Consider the following 27,999-nt stretch of genomic DNA (forward strand, 5'->3'; position numbering starts at 1 on the left):
GCTATCAGGTTAGCATTTAGCTGTGTTCAAGGACAAGCTGCATCTAAGCTGCTGTAGAGAGTGTATGCATGTACTGTTATTGCACTTGTTGTCGGCCTATCTGACTTACCATTGCAACAGGAAAAAAAATCGGTTAAGTACTGATATATCTGTCCAAGGAGTTTATAATGTATATGTTTTGTTGTTGAAATTTGCATATCCTAACTGTTGCATCATTTGCATAGATCAGGGCGTGAAAAATGCCTTTCTTTGTTCAATTGCTCACTGAAATCACACTCAAGCTGGGGTTGAATGCTTTAGATCAACTTGGAATGTAATTTTGAACTGTGGGAAATACAAAAGAAGCCCCCGTCTCTTAGGGACAACTGTTAACCATGGAGGAATACCCAAGGGAGAATATGGATGTGATTAAGCGTGAGAAAAAGAATCCGCTTTTGTCCAACAAGGACCCAAGTTTGTCTCATTTATTTGGTCAGTGTGTTTGTAAAAATCTGTTTTGTAATATACTAGTATTCAAAACCCACTTTTCGATATTATCTTTATTTTGTTTGTGTGATATGTTGCAATATTAAGATGTCATCACCGTTGTACAGCTGTTATACAGGATATGTAATTGTTTGCCTTCATTGTAGCAGAAAAACAATGCAATAGTAAATGCATTTCAATGATTATGATTAATAATGCTCAATGTCCTTGCGTTTGCAGTGCGAAAATATATCACAAAACATGTTTTAATTTATTGGATTATGTTGCAAAGTAATATAGCAAGTAAAGTAAAAGTAGCAATGCTTGGCTTTACATATGGCATTTATCAAGTGTTATGCTCTCTATCATTTTAGACGGTGCAGGACCTAACACACCAAACAGTGTCACCCCAGATGGATTAAATCAGTCTACAATGGAAGTGGACGGGGGGTTTCCTGAAGATGCTGGTGACCAAGATAACTACCAACTGTTTGAAGGACACAGTGACTCTTACATGCCGGGTAAATTTGAGATTTTTTTTTGACTCTTTGTATTGCAGCTTGTTGGTTTGATGCAGTTAGTGTTTTTGACCATTTATCAAGCTAAATCGATATTTAAATGAAACTTATATTTGTGTATGAGATAGTCATTTTGTTACTCTTGAAAGGAAATTTTGTTTGCATTGTATATAAATTATATACGAAATATATGGCAAGCAGTGGGGGTGAAAAATGCAAATTGTGCATGATGCTGCAAATGTGCCATTTTAAATTTTTACAAACTTGTATGTTTAAATTAATGTATTTACCTTGGACACTTTCTACGCAAGAAAACCAAGCATTGTATATCATAAAAACTTCATTAAATTATAAATGCAAACTTTCCAATTTTGGAAATAAAATCATTTACCACCAACAAGCATTCTTGCTAGTTTAGTTGTTTGGTGTATACATATGCAATCATAAAATTTAGCAACGGTTAATGTTTGGTAGTGTATAGTTGAATGTTTTATACTTTCACTGTGTAAATTACCCTTTATTTGCAGTGCGATAAGTCTACAAGAAAAATAATTTCCCGCATTGGCAATAAATCAAATTAATTGTATGTATCCTAATCTCCACAGAACTTTCGCCAGATCCTTCACACATCATGCTAGATGGTAGCAAACAGAATTCTTTTAACAACAACAATAAAGCAGATGGCAGCAAGCCAAGAACTAGTAAGCTGCATTTTTGTGATAATTGCTGTATTCAATGTGGCATGGTAGACAACTGATAGCCTGCATAAAGTGTAGTCCACATGTACTTCTTTGTTGACACCGTGTAATTCCTCCCAAGTTGTCTGATAAGTGCCATGTAACTTTTTAATCACTTCCTGATGACATCAAACCAGCTCGTTGCATTGATTTTCTGCATTACTTTGTTGATTTCTGCACTTAAAACAATTAATCTTTTGCATATTGCCGGTCTAATTGTTAATATTTGTCTTTTTTAGTGCCAGCACATCTTGTGAAAACAGAATGGGTGGAGGGCAGACTAACGTAAGTCAATTGCAATTGTGCAGAATTTAGTAGCACCCAATTTCCTCGGCAAATTATTTGACTTTTTGTCAACCTGCAAGCCACTTATTAATGCAAATTTGATTTTAAATATGCCCAGCACAAATGTCATACTGTAAACAAGTTCGGAGAAAATTATGATGTACTGTTGGAGTAAATGGGTTCATTTTTGCATAAAGCCCATTTTGGTCAAGCATTTGCCTTGAGGCAATTTAAATTGTAACCTATTAAGAGTGGTGATTGCTGCATTTTTCATTACTAAAAAATGATGTCTTTGTCATGCTTTTATGCCATGTGGATGCATATTTCTCATAATCATTTTTCACCAAGCTGGTCAGAATTTCTGAATTTGTTTCTTTAGTTTAAAGGGGTTTGATAGCTGTTGGAAATGGGTGCAGCATGTAGCCATAAAAACATAGTTATGTACATGGGCATCAAGTGAGAGAGTGTGCCATACCCCCTGAAATACTAACCGGGGTGCGGCACCATCAGTTTCAGTTTTAGTGGCACATGGCAGGAGTTTGAACACTATACATGATGAGTAGATAAATTGCGAAGTTTGTTGTTATTTTGTTAATTAAAATTTTGTGTTATTAGAGTCTTATTTCTAGAAAAAAACAAAAGCAACAGAACAATTTGCAATACTTAATGTGAAAATTAGGCGGCTCTTGAAATGCAACATGGTGTAATTATACTTTATGCGTTCTTAACAATTTCAGTTGACCTGTCTCAAGGCATAGGCTCCCATAGCTTCTAGGTAAAAGTTTACATTGGACAATAAACAACTTTTCAGTTAACGCTCAATACATACTTAATATAATGTTTTTGTTGCTGCCAGGCATATTGCATAACAATTACCTTGAGGAAGCCTTGTTGAATAACAGGCGAAACGTCGGTGAATAAAGTTACGTTTTATCTTTGCCAGAAGAACAGATTATTAAGTTATTCAATACATACTCGTCACAAATCACACATTCATTTGAAATGTGTCTAAATCTTACTCCCATGATTAACTTACATTTAAAATAGCAGACTTAATACAAGTGGCAGCATTAGTACAACTTCCTTCTATATCTTTGTTTCATTTTATTCCAAGTGCAAAAACTTTTTATTTATTGCTTTAGTGGTCACGGGGCGAGGAATTCCCCCAAACCTCCGTCACACCTTACGCTGATGACACACAACAAAGCCCAGACAGATCCTAACAAAACTCAAGGCCTCAATTCAAATCCTGTGTGGAATGGTGGCAGTGCATCTGATCGACGGCCAAAGTATGTTGTTAAGCTTTACATTTCCATGTATCTGCATGTCTTGTCTATACAAATATGCTTCGTCAATGCAGCAGTATGCATTAGTGAAATTACCAATGGGTACTGGTTATGATATTACAGAATTCAAACTGGATTTTTTTGTTTTTGCAGCACTGTACCAAAGTTGGAGGTAAGATTGTGTATCTACATAGAAATGTATTTTGTGAAACATTTTATTTTGTTAAATTCAACAAAATCCCTGATAAAAAATGTGAAAGGGAAAGTAGTAGGAAATAAAAACACACTACATCAACACACATATGTTTAGTGCTAAATCATCACTGAAGTGTGCTCTTTCTCCATTCTTTCAGAGAAATACTGTTTTTACCTAGTTGTTGTATGTGTTGGTGTGTGGCTTTGTGTAACCAACCCATTGTCTATGTAGATTGACGCTGCTAGAAAGGCAAAATCAACCCCTCCACAGCTCATATCACCCCCAGCTGACCATTACAACATGCAGTTACTCGCATATAGCGCTCAACAGCAACAGGAGCAGTTGCTCGAGGAACAGCAAAGAATGCAAGGCGAGGGATATAGGCAGGGCAGCAGCAGCGATGCCCTGCAACAGCTTGCACTAAAAGCGAAGATGCGGCAAGACGAAGAGTCTCAAAGTGCAAGGCACCAAGGCAAGGGCAATTACTTTCCTAAACCTGAAGTAAAACCGATGATTGTGCCTCCAGCGCTGATAGCTGGCCCTTCGGGTACCTTGGCACAGGTTCATTCAAGGAAGTTACCCACGAATGTTAACGTCTCTGCAACATCAGGTGGTTGGGCTGTCACAGATCGTGCTATGCCAGATCTTGTTCATGTGCAGTCGTCGCACAAAATGCCTAACAACATGAACAGTGATATTGCCTTTGCATCCCATGGAAGTCCTATCCCTCCTTTCCCCACCTCTGATTCACCAAGAAATACGCCAAAACTTAACGAAATCAAAAAGGCAACTTTCTCTATTCCTGTGGCCAAGGGTAGAGCACCTCCAGAGCCAGAGCTAAAGAGTCCCCTTGACCATCCAGAACATCTAGGTCATCAGCAGCGTGCTAGATTCTTTTCTGGGGAGGCCGTAGCTGCTGATCAGACTAATGAGCAAGCTGATGATGAGGCTCCTTTAAATGAGCGTGATAAAGAAGCAGCTCTGGCTCTTCGAGAGCTACTCGAGCAAAGTGAAAAGTCCTCTGAAAGTAGTTCAAAATTAATGGAGAACATAGTAAAAGTCCATCGTGCCTCACCAGCTGTGTGTTCTGCTATTCCTCGTCTAATCCATGAGCAGTATGTGATCCGTAACACCCCACCTCCTGCATATGACCAGCCATACAACAGCCCACAGTCTTTTCAACACCTCCTCAGGCCTACCATTCCAGTCCAACAGCACTTTTCGCAAATTGGCCAAGATGTGCGGCTGCCAACAGATGTCACAACTGAGACAATGGTTGGAAACATGGGCATTAAGCCAGAACCACAAAGTCCTAGTGCATCTGTGGCACAGCCATTGCAGAATTATGTGCCTGCAGGAGTAACATTGCCCGGACAAGGTATGGTTTTGCCCTTTGCCCCTGGTGCTGTAAACTCACAAGGATTGTTGATTTATCCACTGCATGGTCAGCACGCAGCTCTTGGAAGGTATTAAGTGTGTATATTATTAGACTTTGTATTATAGTTAGCTGGTGTCCTGTATGATTTCAAACAGTAACTATCATAAACACACTATTTTCTATGCTGAACTACTTACTTATTGTAATTGTTGACAATTATCAAATGAAAGGTATGTAAAATCATGAATATGAGTGTATTGCATACCTGTGCGTTTATGTTACCACCAGCACTGCAGTTATTACTTTTATGGGCATATTCCTTCTCAAAACCAATTACATACTTTGTTTGGACTGAAAGATGCGAATGAGGGGGGTTTTATTGCTGAACAATCAGTGTAGCATTACCTTATGTATTCATGTAAACAAGTCCACATTTCGCATTAAATGCTAGTGCACATTAAAGATGTAGTATTGTTGTAGTCTTGTTTGATTGTAGCTGTATTTGAAACTGACTTAAAAAATGGTGTTTGGTAAATGAATCCAAGATAATCCAAGTGTGCTGTGACCCTACAAAATTAGTGAACCATTTGTCTAGTAAACAGTAAAAATAGTATTGCTCAAAAACCTTTTTCATTTCTCAATTTGTACATGATATCTTTGCAGGCAAGGGAGTCCTGTTGTGTCACTAGCAGCAGGGGACTTATCATACGCTGTGGTTCCCAACTCAGTGAATGCAACAAACAACTTCTATGTGCCACCAAGCAGTGGCATAGTACCAGTTGAGCCAACTAGATCGAAAGCAGTTACACCAGCGAAGGTTTGTGTTTTATTTTGCATTGTTTGTACCTCTTGGGTCCTTTTTTTCAGAACAAAGATTGAAAAATGTTTGTTGCAGATTTTAAAAATAATACATGAGGTGGAATTTTATTCTTTATTTCACACTCAGGTGCCTTCTTCACGGGATAGGAAAAGCAGTAGTGGGAGCAGTAGCAGTGGAAGAAGAAATTCAGACGGCAGCTTGACATGTGGTTTATGTGGTCATTCATTTAGAAGCACTCCAGCATTGAATGGTCACATGAGGGTTCATAGCTCCTCAGATAAAAAGGTACATATACACCCTTCAAAGCTAAAGGTGTCCAAACAATTTTTGAATAAACTACTACTGTGTGCCTAATTACAGCTACTGGAGAGAGTGTTTATGGTTATGTTTTAATGTGGAATTTTTACCAAAGTTTTAAACTGTAAACAGTACAAATGTCGTAAAACTCCTTTGATTTTTGTATATTATAATGAAAACTATGAAATGTCTTGGTCCTCCCCATTTACATAGTGTAACCAGCCAACCCTACCGTTGCATACCACACAGTGGCTCAGCTATCTCTCTCACTAAATGTACAATATGGAACTGTGTAATTTTCAAATAAATTTTATTGTTCAAATATTTAGAATAAAGAAGATCGACATGCCAAGACACCCTCGACTGACTCCAGCAAAGTCCCCGCCCTTCAGACCCACCAAGTTCCCCATACAAATCCTACGGAGTTCACGGACATGGTGCGTAACCCACCAACGTTGTTACCTGTGGGCAGTAGCCATTCTGCACTAGAGGGCATGGCTCCTTTGCTGTCCCAACAGTACGGCCAGCCCACTATAAACCAACAAATGGCGGGTCGCGCTCACAACGGGTTGTTAACCATGGCATCGGCTGCTTCATACTTGAAAACCGAACCTCCACATTCGGACTATCTATACCAGCCTCAGGTGCAACCGCCATACGTTGTGGGGCCGAGTATGGTGATCCAACCGTCCCAAATGGTGGCTGCAAATTTCGCACAAGCGGGCAGTGATGCAATGATTAAAGGCAAGATGGAACAACAGGCGTTGAATTATCCACAGTTGTACGCGGCACAAATGCAAGCGCCTTTTCCGATATCAATGCAAAACACAATCCAACAAATGCCGCCGCTTCTGCCGCATGATATGTCCTATGTCGGCAGCCAGGATCCGGCCAGCATGCAACAGGACCTACCTGTCAACCCCCAGGCGTACACACCCGAGCAGCAGGTGGTGGAGAAACCGATGCAGTATCCGCCAATACAGGAGGAAAGTTACCCGGTAAACTACGAGCAACATCACATAGAGAACAACTCGCTCTCACAGTTAGCTTCAATTGCCGTTGCCGCCGCCAATCGGGACCAACTGCCGGACTTGTCAATAGATTCCAGTTTTGCCCAACAGGCTTTCCACCCGCCGGCGGAAATGCACAACCAGAGTGGCGACCCTGTTGTTGGCTCGGATCTAGACTGGTCTAACTCCTCCGTCCGTTCTGGTGACCCCGCTATTGCACAACAGAACTCCATGTACTCGGAAACGAAGACTTCGCCGATACGAACAGGGCACGATCCTTTCATTCTGCCCGTCACCACAGCTCATCGACGCTTGCAAAGTCGGTATGGCGAATATGAATCCAACCCTATTAACCAGAGGCCTTCGTTGAACCAAGAACCTACAGTTACATGGCATGAAAACATCCTTATGACCTCTTACGATGACCACGATCCAATCATGCGTGAAGCTGTAAACGTTGCCAACCCCAGTAAAATTCTGCCCAACTCAATGATGGGTGGCACGCCGTCGTGCGGTTCCATGTTTTCGAGTTCCAGCGGGCGCCCGTTCCGCCAGAGGCACCACAGCGAAGGCTCACATCTGGTAAAATCAGCCGACAACAGCATTTTGAAACAGATGCTCCATAGTTCTGTTCCAGCGGTCAAGCTCAGACCGAGCAAGACTGGCAACAACTTACAACCAGTTGATCACACCATTGACGTAAGTGGAGTCAAACCTCTAGGTTCCGAAAACTTGCCGGCTCCGATCGCGCCGGCTCCCCAGAAAAAGGAGACGGGCACCAAAACGTCTGCGGCGCCAGAAGTTTGGGCCGAGCCGAAGCCGGTGCAGCGCAGGATACGAAGAAGACGCCATTCAGCGGACTGTAGGCTGTTGAAAGGTGGAAATGTACCTGGTTACGGACACAACAAGCACGACCTACTGAGGCATGCGAATAATAGTGCAAAGAAGCCGAATAATCTTCTGAGGTCGGATGTCAGGGTGCGTCGCAAGCCGCCACCTTTGGTGATACCATCAAGTGTTAACGCCTACGTTCCACACCCACCGACGTATTCTTACCACAGCCATCTTCACCACAGACGGAGGTAAGATATCGTGACGTAAATACAATCCAAGTGTCCGAAATGCTATTGGTTAGGTTGCGAAACAATTACGCTCATTATCATGCGTTTGTATATTTAGACCCATTGGGAAAAACGCATATCATAGCAAGTGGTAAAACTGATCGCACCGAATTCAAATATTGACCGAGAAATCTAACTTTTATTGTGTTAAACTCGAAAGTTAAGGAACGATGTTGAGGATCGCGCATAGTCGTTGGGATTGATGCTAGAAGTTATTGTACGAAGCAAACACTAGCGGACGAATAACGGCATAGGAATAGATTCATTTCGCCAAAGCGAAAATACAGACTTTGTAATTTTACGACCACCTGCAAAATTTATTAAAAACGCATCGCATAAACGAACCAATGACAACGTTCCATCTTTCTTTCTTGTCTCGATATGTTCCTATCGATGACTAAAAGACGTTTCGTGGAAAAGTGCAATTGCATTGAGCACTCGCTGTTGTAAAGTGTGTTTTAATGCTTTCTCCACAATGGTGAAAGGCTGCGGACGTAACAACGCGACTTACTTTAAATTTATGATGTTTGCATGTTTTACAACTTCAAAACGCTTTGAATGTCAAAGAATAGGAATGTGGGTATTAAAACTAAAGGAAAATAGGTAGGGGGTTGGGGTATGGATGTGATGTACATCTTCAAATTACTGAGAAACGGAACATGAATCTTATGTGCTTTGTTTTATTTCAGACCCAGTGGTGACAGCAACTCCAGTTACAATGGAGTGGTGGACAAGATTCCCCCCTACACCCCGCCACCCATGATCAGTCCACTCCGAGCGGGATCTGGATTGTATTGCACTACTCCAAACACACCATCTGCTAAACTTTTCCGACAAAGTAAGAAGAATTTTACATTCAGTAATGATGTACAGAAAATTGTGCATAATGTGAACCAATATTCAGCCTATCCCTTAAATCGAGGCCCTTTTCCCCTGGGACTGCCTTATATTATAATATGTTCTAAGACAAAGACTTCATTTTACCGACTAAGATTCGTTTAGGCACTTTTTAGGACTCTTTGTACCGACTGCTAAGACTTGCACTTGCCTCATATTATGTGTTTTCTGATTTTCAGTCAGCAGTGACAGTCAGAATATTCCAACCATCATCGAGGTGGATGAAAACCAGGATGTTGTTGAGGATGAGGAGCTTGTGAGATCGAGTGATCCGTAAGTAGTACTGTCTATGCCTTTGGTTGGCTGTTGCAATGTGGGTTGTTTGTTATGTAATTAAACTGGTAGCTAACTGTATTGTCTGCTTGAAGTTTTTTATACTGATTAGAATTCTATTGTTTGTTCTTTCAAAAGGCACCATAAAATAAATTGCTGCAAGCAACACAAACTGGTTGTTTAACAAGTTACCATGTTTATTGTCCAATACCAAGTGTATTTGCCTGTGAAAATTTTTGATTTGTCTAAATGGCATAATATATTCCTGAGCAGAATATAGACATAATTCTTGGCCCATAAAGTTTGGTTTTGTATGCTGACATAATTCAACTCCTGTTAATTTGCAGAAAAATTAATATTGGATCAAGGTTTCAAGCTGAAATTCCTGATGTTCGTAAGTACATTGTATCTGTTTCTGTGCAGTTACATAAATTTAATGGAAATGTTTATTCCAGGCCCAAGAAAATATGCAATTCGTGAAAGGCACCAGGCAGATCTTGTGTGGCACGTGTCACCTGCCTCTGCTTCCAATGAGAAAGCAACAGACCTTAGTATGTTGGTTTTTCCACTTTAGTTTCTCTTGAACATTAGCAATACTATGAAAAGTAATACCCTATGCCACCTAGGTGTAAATTTTCATTTTTAAGCCATGTGAGAGAAGCAGACAACTGCCAATTCTAAACCACTGGACTTTTGCCAATTTTAGGCCAACTAGATTTTGTTGCTAAGTGTTGAGTTATATTTTTCGTGCAATGTTGCAATTTCCTATTCCAGTGGAGAAATTCATGGAGCTTTCATGCTCTGCTGCTGTACCCTATGGTGGCTCCAATAAGGAATATGCCCTGGACTGCCTTGCAAGAAGCAAGGGCAACATTCTAGTAAGTTAAACTTCGTCCTCCTTTTCCAGAAAAAAAGACTGCCCCTCTGGCACAAAATAGTGTGGATTGCATTTTACCAACCTTTCGTCTGTTATTAGCCAGACTTCATCAGGGTTATGGCGCACCAATTTTACATGGTTGAATAGCTGCCCCATAACCTTTTTTTTCAAAATTTGAATGCGTGGCTGCAACGCAGGGCAATATTTGTCTAGTTTATGGGTTTTAAACCAATCTCTTCTGTTCTCGTGCTGTTGTATATGCTCATAGCAGCGAAGTTATCACTATTTGCGTGTAAAGATGCCTGCAAGCAAGTTACGAAATCCAAATCTTCCCATTTCAGACTGCTGTTCGTCAGCTGGTTTTCCGCAAACCGGTGGAACCCAACTATGCAGACGCCACACGAGTCTACCTTGGCTCGGGAAAATCTTGGACGCCACAAGAGGTCAAATTATTCGAGGCCGGAATGTTGGAACACAGGAAGGATTTCTTCATCATATCCAAGAAGGTTCGTGTCCAAAACAGTCGTTTGCGGTGCAAACTTCTTTGTGCGTTAAAATGTTACCATATGTGTATTTTGGTGCTTCCTTCACACTCGTCTTAATACCCTGAGGTCGAAATACCCAAGTAACGCTGCTACTTTTGTTTTAACGATGCTGTTCAAATGTAAAGGGCGTTTAATGGTATTATTTGAACTAAAGGTAACTTTTTATTTCAAACACTTGTATTGTATACTACAAATGTGACGAAAATATTCATCCTTTGCTCTAAAAAATATTTCTTGACTAAACAAAAAACTTGGGGTTTACAGTAAACTGTAACCTGGTCTGTGCTTTCTGGTTAAGATGCGTTACTTTATTTACTATCTATTGGTGAAACCTCGAAATCCCCACTAAGCAGTTAATGTAAACTTACCAGGTAAAAACCCGAAGTGCTTCGGAATGTGTGGAGCGGTATTACCACATCACCAAGCGACACCGTAGGCGAATTCAGCGTCCTAAACGTTTCCATGCCGACAACGGAGAAGATGTGATGTCCTTATTGGCTGGAAACCCACTGGATGTTCGAAAAGCGATGAAGGTTGAGTCGGGAACGTCGTCATCATCAGATGAGGATGCTTTAAATAAACAGGTGCTTTTTTTGAAACCTTTAATTCATGGGTCGGCGAGCGCACCCTGGCCGCGGACCGATTCCAAACTCGGCCTTGCATCAGCTGGCCGAACTATATTTTTCACCGTCAGGATCGTTCACTTTATTGTTTATAATGTTGTTAAACCTTTTCAATAAGAAGCATTTTATTCGGATTGACTTTTTTGTACTAAAATATAACAACACTTGGTGAGACATTCAGCCACTGCAATTTGTGAAGATTTGCGGGCAATAAGTTGCCGACACCGACTTTAGAATGTGGTTTTCTTGGAGAATTTTGTTTTCACTATTTTTGTTGGCGTGGGCAGGCGCCACAAGAGAGGGGGGTACAGACTGTGTGGCGCCCATACGAAGCTTGGAGCCCCATGAATGAATATCATTGTATGTTTTGAAACTAATTTCTCCTCACAGGAGCCCCCTAATAATCTCACGTGATCTCGAAAAAGGGTCTTGCACCGGCCCTTTTTTTCTCTCAAGGGCCCTGCGCGCGAGCAAATAAATCACGTTGCCTATTATTCGGTGCTCGGAAACGACTTTTGTACAAACTTTGGAGACGAAATTCATTTACCCTCAGCATATGTCAAGCTGCAGGAACCGTTTAAAGTAAAAGATCTGCAGGCTCACTCATGCAGTCAAACAAAAATACGTGCTTTGTCTGCTGTATGTAATCTGGGACTGGTGACGTTTAAATGGTATTCAAACATGTGATAAAATCTGCTGAGCGTTGTACGTAATAGTTTTTTGTTGATTTGGAAGTCGAGTGCCACGGACTTTTTGCTGAAAACTATTCTTTCGAAACATCAAGTCAGTTCTGCTAAAATACGGGGAATGTCGCGTGGAAATACCCGTAGTTTCCATGTTTTCCAAACATAACACGTATTTCTGTTTAAAACAAAATGATTCGCCGCAGAATGAACTGTACCACCCATCCGGTGTGTCCTCCACCCAACGTCAACGTGTCGAAAACCAACCGCATCAGCTGACGTCACACCTCCCACTCGAACCACTTCCTCAACAACATTCAAACCCTCACCAACCGATTCCGAAACCGCTGAAAACGCACAAAGGTATTTGCTTTGCTCTGTTGTTGTTTTGTTAATCCCCAACACACAAAAATGACCATTTTTTTTCTGAGCTGTTACATTTGAAAATCGCCGAAACGTCTTCGTCTGTAAAATTACGGTCACAAGAATGGGCTTTTTAATAGTAGTGACAAAATAATTTTAAATAAAAAAAAGTAGTAGTTTTAGGTATTCTGGCCAACTTAGCTCCATTTGTGTCCCAAGCATCCAATATTCGCCTAATTAACTTTACCTACTGTTTAAACCAGCGCGAGTTCAGCATCATCTCGGTATCGGGACACCCTCACCTGCTGGATCTCCAGCTTCCACCACATCTGCCGACGATCAACCCACCCAAGTGTTCACTTGTCCCGTCTGCGGCAAATCATTTGGCAAGGTACAATTTACTCTATGTATAGATTACTAATTATGTGGTTTTCAGCCGAATGGTGTAAAATTTAAGTAAAGCAGGATTTGGTTAATCGGGTTTCGATTCGTCGGAAAAAATTGTCTTGTTTGCTGGAAACAATTATCTTTAAATCTAATGGCACACAGAATGCGAGAAACGCAGTAGAAATACAGTAGAACTCGGTCAATCCGTCCGGAAATTCGCCTAATCCAGACGGATCGAATCCCGATTAATCCAAGTTTTGTTGTACGTGCTAATATTTAGTCGTAACAAATTAAAAAAAACGCTACTTTGAGTAATATTTTCGTAACCTCGTTCAGGTGAAAAGTCGCAACGCTCATATGAAGACCCACGGGAAGCAAGCACAGGAAAAGAGGCGACAACGTGAAGAGGAAGCCGCCCGCAGACGCGAAGAATCGTCCCGGCAAATGCAGATGCCCCACGTCAGCATTCAGCGCCCGAACTTCATCGTGCCTTCAGTACCCGGAAATCAGCTTCTCCACAGCATGATCCGAAGCCCGCACATTTCAATGTGAACTGAACGTTGCATGGATAAGGAAGGCGAACAAATGGTACGGACTAATGGTCGGATAGGTGCAATTGTCTGGCGGGATACGACGACCTTCAAGAAACCGTTAGTACAAGGCCACGTGTTACTGTGGCGCCCATAGCGTGATCACCGTCTCGTGAATCAACCGCGAATCAAGTTCTCCGTGCCTTCAGACACCCTCTGTGTAAAGTTCCAGTTTTTCTCGCATTTTTCCTTTGTTTGTTTTTATTATTCCCGAACCAAGTTTCCCTTGAAGACACGATAAGTAACACACCCTCGTATGAGCTGCACTGCTTCCTTTACTCCCTTTCTCAAGTTCCAGTGTTCCTGCGTTTGCTTTTGTGTACAACCGCCGCGTTTTAGCCTTTTCTCCCTGTCATGTTCCGAGTTTTTTTGACCGTCTCTGCCTTACGGCGACGCATTCAGCACTGCACCAACCCGGCCAATACGTTGCTATACCGAAAATCTACATAACGGCTTTGGTGGTTATTAATTGTGTCCTCAAAACAAACAAAGTCCTTACATCATGTTTCCGTTTTCACGCCCTTCTTCAAGGCAAAGCGCGTGCAGCCAAGGTGTTGAACTTTTAACGCATTGCTTTTTATACACGCGATTAATTCGGCCGAACACGAGTAACGTCTGCCATCCACACATAAGACTTACAGTAGTAGTGACGTTTTAGTGCACTTATGTTATGTTGTATTTCGACTCCACTTGAACACTGTTTCGTACCTTGGATCGCACAAGCAACTCAACGGAACAACGCGCCTCTCCAAGACCTGATTTTCAAAATCTCGACTTCTGGCGCGTTGTATAATTTGGTTACGGTACTTTCAAAACAATCGACTCGAGTCGATTTAAAACTCTCTTCTAGAAGTGAACGCGTGGAGCCCAGATATGTACAGCACCTTTTTATTTGTTCCATTTTAGTGCCATTCTGTCTCGTCGACGCGTCGAGTTTCATTTCTGTACAAAATTCTCCTGTACAGTGGGATTTCCCCTTCTCCGAGTCCCGCCAATCTGTTCTGAGCGTTTCCCTAAAAAATTATACATTACAGTTGTTTTTGCCATGACAGACGGCGTTTGGTCAAGAGAAGTAAACATCCTGTGGCCAGTTGTAGTTGCATTGCAGACATGCGAGGACACCTTGAATTTGTGTGCAGTGTCCAGTCCTTTCTCGCACAGAAACCGCACTCCTTACCGTATGCCTACAGGCATTTATTCAACAAACTTCACAATGTACAAGTTCAAATTAAAAGACAAGGGTGAAATGCGAAAAAACGGGCTTGAAATAATTTATGTGAAGAAAAAGCTACTGTAATATAACGTGTCTACACCAGCATCAGGCCGTCGTTGCACTTGAGGCGTCACTGGGAATACTGCAGTTGGTAAAAGTTAGTTAGGAGTAAAAATTCTACAGCATTTTTTTAAGCTTGCCGCTTACAAAACGCGGCGTAAGGCCAATAGTATTTAGAAGCATGTAAAGAGAGTGTGCTAATAATACATGTAGCATAATCTACCGTAGTAATGTACATTGCTTAAACGTTAACACGCATTGTCAGCACCTGCACAGTGCTAGAAAAATGTTCAACTACTATCAACATATTTTGATAAGTTTCCCGACATAATACAAAAAAAATCGCCGCAAGGCAAAAGTACAACAAAAGTTTTGTACAAGTGTGCAAGAATCACAACAGACCAAGAAAAAGTTATGTACAAGCCTGTAACCGAATGCCTATCTGTGCGTAAATCTCAGTAATTCAAAACAGTGCTCGAGGGAAGGAGGTGCTTCGGCTTTGACCCTTCAGACATTTCACCTCATACCCAAAATGTGGCGAACTTTGACGTCAGAATCGAATTTTGGAACCCTGCCATACTTTTTATTTTGCTCTTCGTTCAATTTGAGGTCCCTGAGCTTTTTTCGGTAATCCACGTTCTTTCCCACGTAATTGTCTTTTTTGGCGAGAGGGTAACGATAGTTGTCAAGCCCGAAGTACGCCGGATCGTTTTCCTTCAATTCGCCTGAGAAGTGGACTTGCTTTTTCTGACCCAACACATCATGACCATATCTGCAAGGTACATACCGTAATGTCAAGTTTTTTTTGCATAATAACTCGTTTTAAAAACGAAAACGTGCGCTTCTAATGACCACGGTGTCAACAGAAACGTTTGTAAACTGGTCAGATTTTTTCTCAAACAAAAAATTAAAACCTTTGGCTATTCCCTTTTTTTCAAACGACAAAAAAAACTTCTGTGTCTTACGTGTGTTTTACAGCTCCAGAGATGAGCTTTTGGTCAGATCTCAGTTCTCTGTACTGTCGGATGAGCGATTCGGCTGTCTTCATTTTCTCCTCAGCTGCCTTTTCTCTATCATCAAGAAGTCGCTCTTTGCGTTTCAAATCGCGTTCTCGTCTCTCCAGTTCTCTGCTCTTATCATCAAGGACGACTTCCCTTGCTTTCAATGCAGCATCGGGAGACATCCTGCAAATATGAGTTTATTAGTTCCTTTATTTTCTGGTCTTGTTGTCATGCATGGATGTCTTTTATGGTAGCAATTAACACAAACTATTTTTAAAACATAATAACTGAAATGAACGCATTCTGAGCAGTTAACATACAAGAATTTTGCTTCGATTTACACCACAGGGACAATTACACACTTCGTCTGACATTAAAGAGGTTCCAATTACCCCATGAGACATTGCATGGCAATGTGATCTTAATATTCAAAAACATAACAATATTTCTACACACCTTATTTCTCCACTAGATGTGGAACTGGAGGAAATTCTTCTTTCAGCAAGCTTCATTTCTGCAATATAAAAAGGAAAAATATTAAAGACTGTATATTTTAGCTTCAAAATCACAGGGGTTTGTACAAACCTACTGCTTGCAGAACCCTATCTTGTGGTTCAGCAGGTGGTGTTACTGGTTTTGCAACAGGAAGGTGGGGTGTTGAATAGTCGCTGTATTCAGCTGCAGTGGTTTTCAGTAAAGGAAGCTGAAGCAATTCTTCTAGAGATGGCCGAGCAGTTGATGTCAGTCTTAACATCGATGCTATGCAGTTCTACAAAAACAACACTCCAATATAAAATACATACCCACAGCCGACTAAACTTTTTGGCTGCAAATTCAAATGGTAGCATCATATTTTTGGTGTCCAATTGTAATTTTACTATTTTTATGATATGGTGTGATAAATCAAACCTGATTCAGTGCAAACAAGTAGAAAATTACAAGTACTCACATGCAACTCATCCGAGTACTTTGAAGGAATTCTTCTAAACCTCCCTTCCTTGATTTTCACAGCAAGCAACCTCTGATTGGGTGCAGTGAATGGAGGGACAAGTGCACACAGCTCGTACACCAAGCAACCAAGAGACCACAGGTCTGACTTTTCATTGTAGTGAGCCTTGCTCATTTGCTCTGGTGACATATAGTAAGGTGTGCCAACAAAAGTTTTTGCAAAACTTGTGTCGTGGTGAAGCACACGAGCAAGACCGAAGTCACCAAGCTTAACACTGTGATTCTCATCAAGAAACACATTGGCTGGTTTCAAGTCCCTGTGCAAAACCTTTCCTTGGTTGCCACTTTTTTGTCGCTGACCATGACATGCTTGCAATGCTATGATGAGTTGAACAAATATCTAAATAAAATAGGGTCAATTTTAGAAATAGAGGTTCTCATGACTTAGTAAACAGGGTATAACAAAAATGCCTGCAAGCAAATTCAGAGTTTTGATCACATTCATTTGTCTTTATAATGCCAAAATTTTTGTTTTTTGATCGTATACATATCTTATTATAAATATTGAGAGTATTTTAGCTTCTTACTTTGATAATAAATTCCTCTTCCATAAACCGTCTTTCCTTTCGAAACTTGGTTATAAGACTGGCCAAGTCACCACCAGCGCAGTATTCCATGATCAGGTAGAGCCTGCTTTTTGATCTGTCGATGATACGGTCATGATAGCGAACTATAAAGCGGTGCTTTAGTTCTCGAAGCAAATTAACTTCGGAGACAAGCTGCTGCTTTTCTGGTTCCGTCATGGAGCCATAGTCCATATCTTTCCACACCAACACCTTGCTGTCACTGCGTCGTCGCACTTTAAGACATTTGCCGTAGGAACCTGAACCAATTTGATACAGAATATCATAGTCACTGAGTTTTGACGGCATTTTACAAACAATGGGTTAGTCTGCAAAATAAAAACCTTTTTTATGCATTTGTTAGGTAAGTTTGCATTGTCGTGCATAGTTTCCCAAAAGGCTTAATAAACCACTTCTAATGCGTACATTTTCCAGGTCGACAAACTGCAACTGTTAAATACTTTTCATTCAGAATGTAGTTAAGCAAATCAAATGCAAGCGTTATCTTATCTGCTTTACAATTCCACCCCAAACACTTTCCTCAAATAAAATCGGTGCAAGTCTCACTGCCACCTGTATTTTGTCACACATCAACGCTACTGTTACAAACGTAAATGGCGTTTGTGACTTCTTCAAACTAACATAGCAACCAAAAGCATTTTCTGTTGAACGGTCAAGTGTTTAAATTTCCCGTTTCAAAACATCGTGTCCAACCAAGCGTGTCTATAGTGTTACGTCACAAACGTTTAAATGCCCAAATAAATTTACGCATTAAATAATTGTTTAGGGTAGTTTTTTGAAAATACAAAATGCCTAAACGAAAAAACATCCAAGATCTTGTTGAAAATTCGTCTTGTTATAACTCTAAATCTTGTAATATTTTGTTTAAAGTTACTCTTTCGTAATCGCCTTTTACTCTTGCATTAACACCCGTCACGCATTCGCTTTATCTCGCTTGCGTCATGTCGTTCAACTTGCGCTGCTTCTTTTTAGTCTCCTTTGTCGCGTAATCCCAGCAATTAACTTATTGTTTCTGTCTCGTGTTTGATGTCGCCCTTACATATATTTGCGACTCTTTCCACAAATTAACATAACTTTTGGTCTTACAAATGTATCTACATTTTGATTTCGGACCGAACTTGGGTCCAAGAACTGACCAATGATGCCGGGATCGACAGCCAGCTAGGCGTCAGACTGAAACTTGCTTGTTTTTGCTTGATGTGGGGTTTGCGAGTGTGCAAGCACATCAAACCTTATGCCAAACAGTCAGCGTCCTTTCATTTTTTGAGGTCGGGTGTTTGGTGATGGACGATAGTCAAAATCATACATTACGGACCCTCTAAAACAATATTCGGCCTATGCAAGCAGGAATAGTTTATCACCACGGATTGACTGGGCGTTGTATCCGCCGAAACTGCACCTGCAATTTACATGTGTGGCTGCAATCATTCATGTAGTGTACATTATGTATTTTATATTTCTTACCACTGTATTTGGCATCAAGTAGCCATTTACCACTGAATATCGGCTTTGGAGCGTGTCGCTTCTTTTAAAGCACACTTTCTGGCTACTTTAAATGAATACTTTTCCATGAAAGAAACATTGTATTATTGAATAGGAATGGCCACGCATTGTGCTGAGGTAAAGAATGAAAATCCACATTCTCTGAAAACGAAAACCACTTTTGAAACACATCAATTGGCAGCAAGAAGGCAATTTGCAAGAAGAACGAAATAAAAGCCACGGCAGTTGTACCACTTCTACCAGAACGAAAAATGTAAAAAAGGCAGGTAGGTTAAATGTTCATTAGCATTCGAAGATCTTCCATTCTTTTCTGTTGCCTCTCTTCGTGCTTGGTCAATCTCAACAAGGACTTTTCAGCAAGGTTTCGCTTTGCACTCTGTGTATTGGTGATGCGCTCTTCCACCGAATTCGCACACACATACTTCACGATTTTAACCTAATTAGCATCAACAAAAGTAACTTCACTGGTCATAATCGTTTTTTTAGTTTAACGCATTATCAGGTTTTCAACCAACATAAACGGGCCAGTTCTCGTCGAAATATTCTCAGATATTCGTGACGTATTTGGTGTAAACATTTTATCCAACACATTATATTACAATATCCTTTCACCTGCACTCATATAAATAACATAAACGTTATATTAGTTCAACACAAGCAGATTTTGGCAGGAACGCACGCAACAACCCCGCACATTTTTCATACGTGTTTACTGACAGTTACTGAGTAAAACTGTAGAAACCAATGAGGCAGACAGCTCTAAAGATGTTATCAAAAGAATATATTTCGCCTTAAAAAAACTAACCTTAAATAGTGTTTACTAATATTGATTTCGCAAATTTTTTCCTTGGGTCAAGCATTATTATGACTTTGATTTGGACTGCGCAATATTTTAAGTGCTAAAGTAATGTTTAAACATGTTTCTGTGCGTAAAAGATTACTGTAATGTGCAGTCGGGGCGGGATAATATCAACAGACGTTCATTGCAAAGCAAAGACAAAGCATGCAGTTAGATTTCCTAAAACGTACCTGTTTGGTCTGACCCAGTCGGTGGACACGATCAAAGCATTGTTCCTCCGCTGCAGGGTTCCACGCTGGCTCCATCAGGAACACACGGGAGGCCGCAGTCAGGTTTAATCCAACTCCACCAGACTGGATAGAACATGTTATTTTAATGCTGTATTAACGAATGCTACACAATAATAAATGGTTCTTGCAATTTATTGACTTTTGGTAACTTTTCACTGAAACATTATACAAATTACCGCGTCATATTTGTGTCTTGCAGGATAAAGTAACTGGACTGAAATAATGAAAAGTTTCCTGGTCTGCTCTACATGTTGCCAAACCAACAAAGAGTTGGCAAAAAATGTGCTACCTTTAAAGAAAGAAGCATGATCGAAACGGCTCCTCGTTGAAACGTTTCGAGCGCCTCTTGTCTTTGGGAGCTTGTCAGTCCACCGTGGAAGTACACGTACGTCAAACCTTTAGCCCTGAACACACATACAGTCAGATCTCATTGATTCGCACTGAATAGTTTCGTCACGTAATGCCAGCAGTTTAGCCGGATATCCGGATTAACGCAATCCAAAAATAAGAGTGATAAAATATATGGGAAGAAATCCGTTTCCAGAAGTTTGTGTTAGATTGCGAGGTTTCCAGTTGTTTGGGGTTGGGATTAACGAGTACTTCGTAACTAAATCTGTTTTCCATTGATACCAAAAACTAGCCCAATAGTAAGTTTAATAAAAAACTGCTGTTTTGTCGCTTACTGGGTTATTTGAATGTATATATATTATTCTTTCATACATCAAACCCACTTTAACCCATGACAAGTCAGAGCAAGATATACTAGAAGTCCTGCTCCCGCGAAGGATTGAACTCATGACTCTTGTTACTCCGCTCCGTAAATTACATGAAACCATTGCGTTATTTTGATACAATGGTAATAAATTTGATATTTTGTACAAATTTAATACCGAGTGCCATCACACAAAAAGCTGAAAGAGGTTTTAAACTCCTGCCATATAAGTACACGGAGCTGATATTTTGATAAATTGGCATTTAATTTGATACTTTGTACAAATGTGCCGTCAAACACTAAACTGAGGGAAGTTTTGAAGCGACGTAAATGCCAACCTTAAATGCTTTGCGATGATCTGGAGGAATGAAGTGAACTGGGAAACGACAAGACTTCGGACTCCCGGTTCCTTCTCTTTGAGAAACACAAGTTCGCTCATCAAAGCCCGAATCTGCACGAATAAATATGCGTTGGGAATTAAAATTTGAAGGAAGTCAAACGATTGCCCGACCTTTGAACTCGGCACCGTCGCTTCATCACCTTTGACCCCAGCGTCCTCGTTGGTTTCTGGTGGCACTTCCATCAGCTCATTTTCCTTTACGTCCCCCCGACAGAGCGGACACTTCGCCGAGTCCTGCAAATTTGTTCACACAAAAGGAAAAAAAACTGCTGTCATCGTATTCAGTGCAAATGTACGAGGGGTAACGGTACCGTACTTTTAACGGAAGCACACAAAAAATAGCCACTAAATTAGCATATTTTCAAAAAAAATATTTAAAATAAAATGTTTTTTTGAATGTAATTGACCTTACAAAATTGACCTTGTTTTGATATGGTTGCATGCTGGTTAGAAAGCATCGTTAGTTTTCAGACCAGTTCATGGAATAATTGAGCTTACCCACCGTTAAAATAGGCAGTAACATTATAGGTAACTACCTCTGAATTATGGATAACTTCGAAGATGCAGGGCTTGCAAAAGATGTGGGCACATCTCGTGATAACGGGAGAAGAGAGCGAATCGAGACAAACGCAGCATTCTTCTACTGATCCGGATCCAAGGAGCATGATCAGTTTGGAGATGAGTTCCTTTGCTTCCGTAACCGGCACCGCGGAACCTGCTGTGCGAAGTGTGCATGTAAACGGCCTGTTTGATAGCAACCTATATCTGTACATTTATCCATTTATCTGTACTTTTGCTTGTTTTCATTCTTTCTTGAAAATTAGACCTACGATGCCATTATTGCAAAATTAATCTTTTTGCGGGATTTGAAAATAAAAGATCACAGTGACGCTGATCGTCAATCACTCTTTGTCGGCAATTTCGGACACAGTTATTCATCCAACATTTCTATTCAAATTTGTCGTTGTCTTCCAAAATACCACCAACAGCAAAAACTACTCTCGTTTTCAACATGTGTGTTTTTGAAGCAAAGTCGTGTTTCTCACCAGTGTTTAGTTGATCGATGGCGTCCTTTGCCAGACTCAAATGGCAGCAGATCTGCCGCAACCTCAACAAAACCACCAGCACCTCAGCGTAACGCGTCATCACACTCCCATCGTCTATCATGCTATATTGAAACGTATACTAGAAGTTATAACAGGAAAATGACCTAAGAGTTGTATTTCTACGTTATGAGATTTATCGAATATTAAAAATTCCAGAAGCATTTGAATTACAACGGCATTTTACTTTTCGTATACAGATGGCAAAAATTTCTGCTAAAAGGATTAAAAACAGTTACAGGCCAACTGGGGCGATTTGCCATGTCCAAACATGAACTTCTGTAGGCCAACATATTTGTTGCCAGCGCTCTGGATCGTTATTATTGTAACTAAATCCGATATTATTGTTCCACATGCTTAATAGTTTGTTTGTTACTTTTTTATCGCCTTTTTGGTTTCGGCGTCCATCTTGTTGTAGATCACTCTCTCTTCCAGGGACATTTCCAACTTCGTCAGCACTACTTCCTTGGTGGGGAGGTCCACAATCGGTTTTCCATTTAACTTTTGGTGTTTTGTGCGGCGCATGCAAATGGCGCCCAGGAGACCTTGCACTCGCCTGTACACAAAAAAAACGTTGAAACTTTCACAAGGTATGGAAAAAAGCAGAAAACAACCGTAACGTAACACTACATAAAATAATAATTATAGATGACTTGCGGATATTGTGTCCGAACTTTCTCATATTTAGTTTTTTTTAAATAGATCCATTGCTAATGCTTGAAGTCAACAGTGGTTTGGACTTGCACATTTTTATTTGCTGTGGGCTTTCGCCGTTGTTTGACGCCAAGAAAAGGCGTCCGCTCTCATTGGGACTCGCGTCCAGGGACGTATGCGAGGAGAACGACGAATCTGTGAGAGCTTCGCTTCGCATAGATTCTCTGCATTGACAAACAACAACACATACTTGATCGCATCTGCTTCTCCGTTTCTCAGGGGCCGCTCAATCGTCCTTTGCCACCAAGATCTCTCAGTGAATGGTTCCAAACCGAGGAACGATACGATGGTCCACAAATCCTTGATTGAGTTTTGTATTGGAGTTCCTACAACAACAACGACACCAACCTTAACTAAAAGCAAACTACTTTCCATGGCAAGGGCGACGACATATTGCTTACTATTTCTTCGCCACGAGGACGACATATGGCCATACCTGAAAGCACCCACTTTCTTTCCGCCTTCAAACTGCGACAAGCTTTGGTTTGCAAGGCCGACGGGTTGCGGATCACGTGACCTTCGTCGAGCACAATTCTCAGCCAATCGGTGGCGAGCAACCTTCCTCGGCTGCTGCTTTTCTGCACACAAACGAATTGGAGTTTAGGATGTACATAAACATACCCCTCTGGATATTCCTTAATTGCTCGGCACAGAAATTAAACTCAGGAAAAACTAAAAAACTGCAATTCACAACAAGAATAAATAGGTAAAATACAAACGATGCTAACCTTGAATTCTTGGGCCAGGGTCTGGTACGTAGTGATGACCACATCTTGGTCAAGCAGCTTCTGCTTGGTCTTTGATAATTTCGACATGCAGTGATACACCAGAACACTGATGTTTACTGAATCATGAAGGTGTTCTTTAATTTGACCCTACAATACAGAAGTTCTTTACACTGAAGTCTAAAGAACTGCAAAATAAATTGGTTATAATTTTTCACAAGCTCTTAAGTAATTTAGGAAAAGTCTGAGAAACATTAGCCTATCTGTAACATGCGGTTTAAATTTAAAACAACACAAACTGCACCTCCCAGTTTGAAATGACAGACAAGGGACATATGATCAATGTAGGTTTCTTCTCTTCGGAAACTAAAAATATTTGGAGTTGCAATTAAGAATAGAGCTTATTACAGAAAGTAATATTTCCTACTCACTTTTTTGGAAGTGAAGCAAGTTTCTTTTCGGCGGAAATTCTAAAACATGAAAATGGTTGAAGCAGAATATAAAGAGCCACACAAAGATTAAATGGTAAAAATTGCACCTTTTTTCAGTTGTGTGTTCTCTGGAATTTCGTAATCAACCACTTCATTGATATATCTTGAAGGCCTCTTTGTTGCCCTAATAAGAAAAATGGTTGAAAATAAACACTATATTTATTGGGCTGTTAGGAAGTTGCTTTGTGCTATAAACTCACTAACAAATCATAGTACTGAATGACATTAAAATATTACAGTTAAATCTTCTACTTGACCTGAAATTTGATCAGCATCAGACAATATATCTATCTCGTGTCATGAAATTAATCGCACTTTCACACCCCACAAAACAATGTGCCAAAATGCTGAGGGGGGTGTTCTGTCACCTAAACACCCCCCCTAGATCCGCCACTGCTCTTGTGTTCGCTCTTTGTTACAATTCTTTTTTTTTTACAAACCTTTTTGGGCGATCTTGCACATTTCTATGACGTTTAGATCTGTTCTTTTGTCCATTTGCATTTGTTAGAGGTTCATCTAGATGTGTAACACAGCTTGTTTTGCTTACAAATCACACAATATGTAAAACAAGTTATCCTTTTAACTAATAAATAACAATTACAATTTCTGGAGTGCAAAGTACCTTCAGTGAGATCAATAACAGGAATTCCATTGTCACCAATCCCAACTTTTTGTGGAAGAGACAAATTATTGGTGGCCTTCACTTCTGAACTATAGCACACAAAAATAATTTATTGGTTCAAATTGTTTTCCAGAAAAGTGAAGGGTGTGGCATAAGTAAGGATATAAACACATCTAGATAGTTTTTTTCAGATATAAAATTGCATGAAAGTTTTGAAACAACAATCATACCTGTGGAAATCCATTTGACAATCATCCTCATCAACAGGTTGAAACATAGGTTTATTTCCAGAGCAATTTCCTACTATCAATGAAATCACCACAAGGGTCTTTCCCTAAAAACACATGTTTGAGTATGCCTGGCCAAAGTGTTAACATAGCAACCATACCAAACCCATGTCATCAGCCAGTATTCCTCCCTTTAATTTTCCTGGTTCCACGACTGTGTGGAAATTGGTCACGGTGTTTTTAAATGCACGTTTTCCATCTGCAAGGAATATTGCCACATTGGGTTATGTCGCCTGATTAGTGTGATGGGTTTGAATCACACTTCTAACATTATGTGGTTTATTATCACAATAGAACGCCATATAAATATATCTTAAGGTTTTATGGTTGTAGCAGAAAAATAAGTAACCATTCTTCACAACTAAAAATGACAAAAACTTGCTACAACAACTTGCCAGAGTCAATGACACTAGTGAACAATGTATATAAACATATATACATACTAATATGTGAATGAAGGCTACTGGTAAATGAAATTTTGATTGATTGAAGTGATTTGTGATTGATTAGAAACACCTGCTACAGACTAATTTAAAAAAATTGACAAACACATCACAACCCACCTGGTAAGGTGACTTGTTCCCAAAATGGGGGCAAATCACTGCCAAGCTCTCTACGTATCATCCAACATAATGCTTGGCGTTGATGTCTGAAGAGTGGTGTTGTTACAGCCTGGCGACAGAACAAAATTTAGGAATAGATTTGCCAATCCACATACTTTTTGCTTGTTGATATGCATAGAAATCATACCTTGTTTTGGTCCACCTCTGTAGTTTGGTCAATTTCTTTGAGATTTTCAAACAAATTATCCAACTCACTTTTAACCTTCAGTAACACAAAAATTAACAAAAATCAAACTATTTTTTATATATTCCAACCTGCGATGATGTCAACACAGACGAGCGACTGAGTGGTTGTGGGTAAAAACTAGAATTGAAACCAGTTCCGTAACCTTTAAAAATAATTAAAAGGAAGTTAACATTAACATTTATATGTTGAGAGAAATGGAACTTATTCAAAAGATATGAATGGTAAACCTTTTCCTGTAGGCAACTCTACATTTAAATTGAATCCTTGCTTTTTTATGGCTTGGCGAACAGAGTCTTGATTTTCTATTTCGCCCCAGAATGACAGAATGATTGGAATAGTGTAAACATTATTGGAGCCTCTTGGAACCAACCTAGCACAAAATCTCAAAATAATTGGAATTCAGTGTCTTGAAAATATAAATTTTTTAAAAAGGTGTGGCACAAATTTATATCAAAAGATGCCAATTTATATCCATAATATGAAATATCCTAAAGTGCAAAAGCAAAACAAAATGAAAGCAATTGGATGGTTTATTTTGAATACTGTATTTTACGGACCATAAAGCGCACCCGATTATAAGGCGCACTGTCAATAAATTGCTTTGATTAGTTTTTTGTTCATACATAAGGCGCACCGGGCTATAGAACGCAACGTATTTTAAGGAGTATGGGTTACCGTATAAAGCTGTATATATAAGCAGTATTCGCATAATACAATTATGAGGAGCAAGAGAAATAAAAGTTTACTTGTTACATAATAAGTGTAAGCAAGTCACCATAGTACAATGAGCAAAAGAAAAAATGAGCCTAGTGAATATCACAGTTGCTAGTTGCTTTTACCGTAGTTTATTGTGTAAGACGGTGGTTTATTTATATAATAATAGTATCGGTACTAGTTTTGAGTGTAGGCAATAAAGCACTACTTGATCCATACATTAGGCGCACCATAAACTACGGTAAAAGCAACTAGCAACTGTGATATTCACTAGGCTCATTTTTTCTTTTGCTCATTGTACTATGGTGACTTGCTTACATTAGGCGCATTTATGAAGAAAAAAAAGGATTTAAATTGTGCCGTAAAATACGGTAATGTAAATTTTAATAAGGTGTGGTACAAATTTATATTCATGATATGAATCTTATGTACAAAGCAATATTTTTGTTAATGATATCATAGAATTTGTGTAAATGATCCTACCCTTCTACTCTAGTAAGTGCATTGTCCATTAAAGGAGCCATGGCTTTTGCAAGCTCTTTCTTGATATGTCCGACCTGTTGACCCAGGGCATTGTTTACACGGACCGCGTTGCAATCATACACATTGTTTGGTTCTCTTTGCAAACTGACCAATTCACGATTGCTGACCTAACAAAGTAATTTAATTTTACAATGTGAAGTCTTAGGTATTCCTTTTTAACTTATGAATTAAAACTTACCATGCCTGAGTAATAACGAACACCGACGATTGATGTGTTCAGAAACCCAAAACACTCACCACCTAACAGAGTGCTTGAATTAATGTCATCCACAGAATTCTGAGTCGGCACCTAAAATACAATTAAGTAAAAGAAAGAGCTAAAAAATGTTATGCGGGCTGCAGCCATTGTTGGGGGGATTTTGTTCAAAATGTAATTGCACATCTTCATAAAAGTTTAAAACATTTCTAAACAAAGGTTAGAGTGTAGTTTCTCATCTTATTTTCGCATAGCATTTGCAAACTGACTTTTTGGTGAGGGGTCAAGAGCTTTGAATGTCGGCTAAAGGGGTAAATAAAACAAAAAAAGTTAAAAACCACTGTCACAATACATGTGTTTGGGCACTTATATGGTTATCCTAAAGCAGCGATTCCCAAAGTAGGTTCCAGGTACATTTCATCACAAAATAAATAAGGTTGCCGGAGTTACTAATTTTTTAATTAACTTTAGCAAAAATTTATGCACTAGTTCATGAGAACAACAAACGCATGAGAATTAAAACAAAAAAACACAATTTCACGTTTTGATGGTTCCTTGTCAACTTAACTAATCTTGTAGTGTTCCACGAACAGAGGCACTTGGGTAACACTATAAAAAGCATTTGTGAAATTACCACTCTGGAGATTTGCGTGAAAGTGTGTCTGGTGTCAGGAACAGTGTTCTCGTCAACGTCCCCACTCCATTGTGGCAATCCCGCATGCGAAAATCCGCCAGAAAATTGACCTCTGCTCAACATCTTTCTTTTCTTTCCTCTAGGCCGCCGCAACATATTTGCATTCACCACGTGGGATTTGTTATTGCAAAACAATCAATACTATTATGGCGAAACAATGGAACTACCAACAACGCGGG

General features: G+C 39.9%; 3 protein-coding genes across 4 annotated transcripts; 1 reads left to right on the forward strand and 2 right to left on the reverse strand.

The window, feature by feature from the left end:
- Positions 1 to 161: 161 nt before the first annotated feature.
- Positions 162 to 14,445, forward strand: LOC145888396 (uncharacterized). The gene is made up of 20 exons (XM_082979134.1): positions 162 to 471; positions 840 to 986; positions 1,589 to 1,684; positions 1,960 to 2,005; positions 3,148 to 3,294; positions 3,445 to 3,463; positions 3,719 to 4,953; positions 5,529 to 5,682; positions 5,812 to 5,970; positions 6,312 to 8,074; positions 8,803 to 8,951; positions 9,190 to 9,283; positions 9,631 to 9,677; positions 9,739 to 9,834; positions 10,058 to 10,161; positions 10,502 to 10,666; positions 11,077 to 11,289; positions 12,218 to 12,374; positions 12,638 to 12,765; positions 13,098 to 14,445. Exons 1-20 carry the CDS (start codon positions 375 to 377, stop codon positions 13,311 to 13,313), a joined length of 5,232 nt encoding a protein of 1,743 aa, XP_082835260.1. The 5' UTR covers positions 162 to 374; the 3' UTR covers positions 13,314 to 14,445.
- Positions 14,446 to 14,554: 109 nt separating this feature from the next.
- LOC145888397 (serine/threonine-protein kinase Nek2-like) lies at positions 14,555 to 17,521 on the reverse strand. The gene is made up of 6 exons (XM_082979135.1): positions 17,161 to 17,521; positions 16,575 to 16,973; positions 16,211 to 16,394; positions 16,082 to 16,139; positions 15,590 to 15,808; positions 14,555 to 15,396 (listed from the first exon to the last, which is right to left on the reverse strand). Exons 1-6 carry the CDS (start codon positions 17,503 to 17,505, stop codon positions 15,141 to 15,143), a joined length of 1,461 nt encoding a protein of 486 aa, XP_082835261.1. The 5' UTR covers positions 17,506 to 17,521; the 3' UTR covers positions 14,555 to 15,140.
- A 1,317-nt stretch (positions 17,522 to 18,838) lies between these two features.
- LOC145889068 (DNA-dependent ATPase/E3 ubiquitin-protein ligase HLTF-like) lies at positions 18,839 to 27,995 on the reverse strand. Of its 2 annotated transcripts, none has more exons than XM_082979952.1 (25): positions 27,761 to 27,995; positions 27,109 to 27,219; positions 26,871 to 27,037; positions 25,901 to 26,043; positions 25,742 to 25,815; positions 25,614 to 25,688; positions 25,427 to 25,535; positions 24,965 to 25,062; positions 24,807 to 24,910; positions 24,577 to 24,665; positions 24,395 to 24,470; positions 24,002 to 24,078; positions 23,895 to 23,933; positions 23,768 to 23,829; positions 23,467 to 23,613; positions 23,175 to 23,316; positions 22,929 to 23,064; positions 22,401 to 22,580; positions 21,968 to 22,089; positions 21,458 to 21,636; positions 21,033 to 21,155; positions 20,860 to 20,972; positions 20,099 to 20,213; positions 19,750 to 19,872; positions 18,839 to 19,156 (listed from the first exon to the last, which is right to left on the reverse strand). In XM_082979952.1, the coding sequence occupies exons 1-25, from the start codon at positions 27,914 to 27,916 to the stop codon at positions 18,992 to 18,994; spliced, it is 2,925 nt and encodes a 974-aa protein (XP_082836078.1). In that variant the 5' UTR covers positions 27,917 to 27,995; the 3' UTR covers positions 18,839 to 18,991. The 2 variants fall into 2 exon arrangements, with proteins under 2 accessions (XP_082836078.1, XP_082836077.1); XM_082979951.1 differs by having other exon boundaries at positions 21,458 to 21,639.
- Positions 27,996 to 27,999: the final 4 nt, after the last annotated feature.

Source organism: Ascidia mentula, chromosome 2, assembly GCF_947561715.1.
Source record: "Ascidia mentula chromosome 2, kaAscMent1.1, whole genome shotgun sequence".
In the NCBI taxonomy this organism is placed as follows: domain Eukaryota; kingdom Metazoa; phylum Chordata; class Ascidiacea; order Phlebobranchia; family Ascidiidae; genus Ascidia; species Ascidia mentula.

Coding starts and splice junctions, on each gene's coding strand:
- LOC145888397 (XM_082979135.1), bottom strand. CDS start 17,505: ATGCCGTCAAAACTCAGTGACTATGATATTCTGTATCAAATTGGTTCA. Junction 16,395..16,574: donor AGTACTCGGATGAGTTGCAT/GTGAGTACTTGT, acceptor TTGTTTTTGTAG/AACTGCATAGCATCGATGTT. Junction 15,397..15,589: donor TCTGGAGCTGTAAAACACAC/GTAAGACACAGA, acceptor TGTACCTTGCAG/ATATGGTCATGATGTGTTGG.
- LOC145889068 (XM_082979951.1), bottom strand. CDS start 27,916: ATGTTGCGGCGGCCTAGAGGAAAGAAAAGAAAGATGTTGAGCAGAGGT. Junction 27,220..27,760: donor TCACGCAAATCTCCAGAGTG/GTAATTTCACAA, acceptor ATTGTATTTTAG/GTGCCGACTCAGAATTCTGT. Junction 24,079..24,394: donor GTGCAAGATCGCCCAAAAAG/GTTTGTAAAAAA, acceptor TTTTCTTATTAG/GGCAACAAAGAGGCCTTCAA.
- LOC145888396 (XM_082979134.1), top strand. CDS start 375: ATGGAGGAATACCCAAGGGAGAATATGGATGTGATTAAGCGTGAGAAA. Junction 5,683..5,811: donor AAGCAGTTACACCAGCGAAG/GTTTGTGTTTTA, acceptor TTTCACACTCAG/GTGCCTTCTTCACGGGATAG. Junction 9,678..9,738: donor AGCTGAAATTCCTGATGTTC/GTAAGTACATTG, acceptor TGTTTATTCCAG/GCCCAAGAAAATATGCAATT.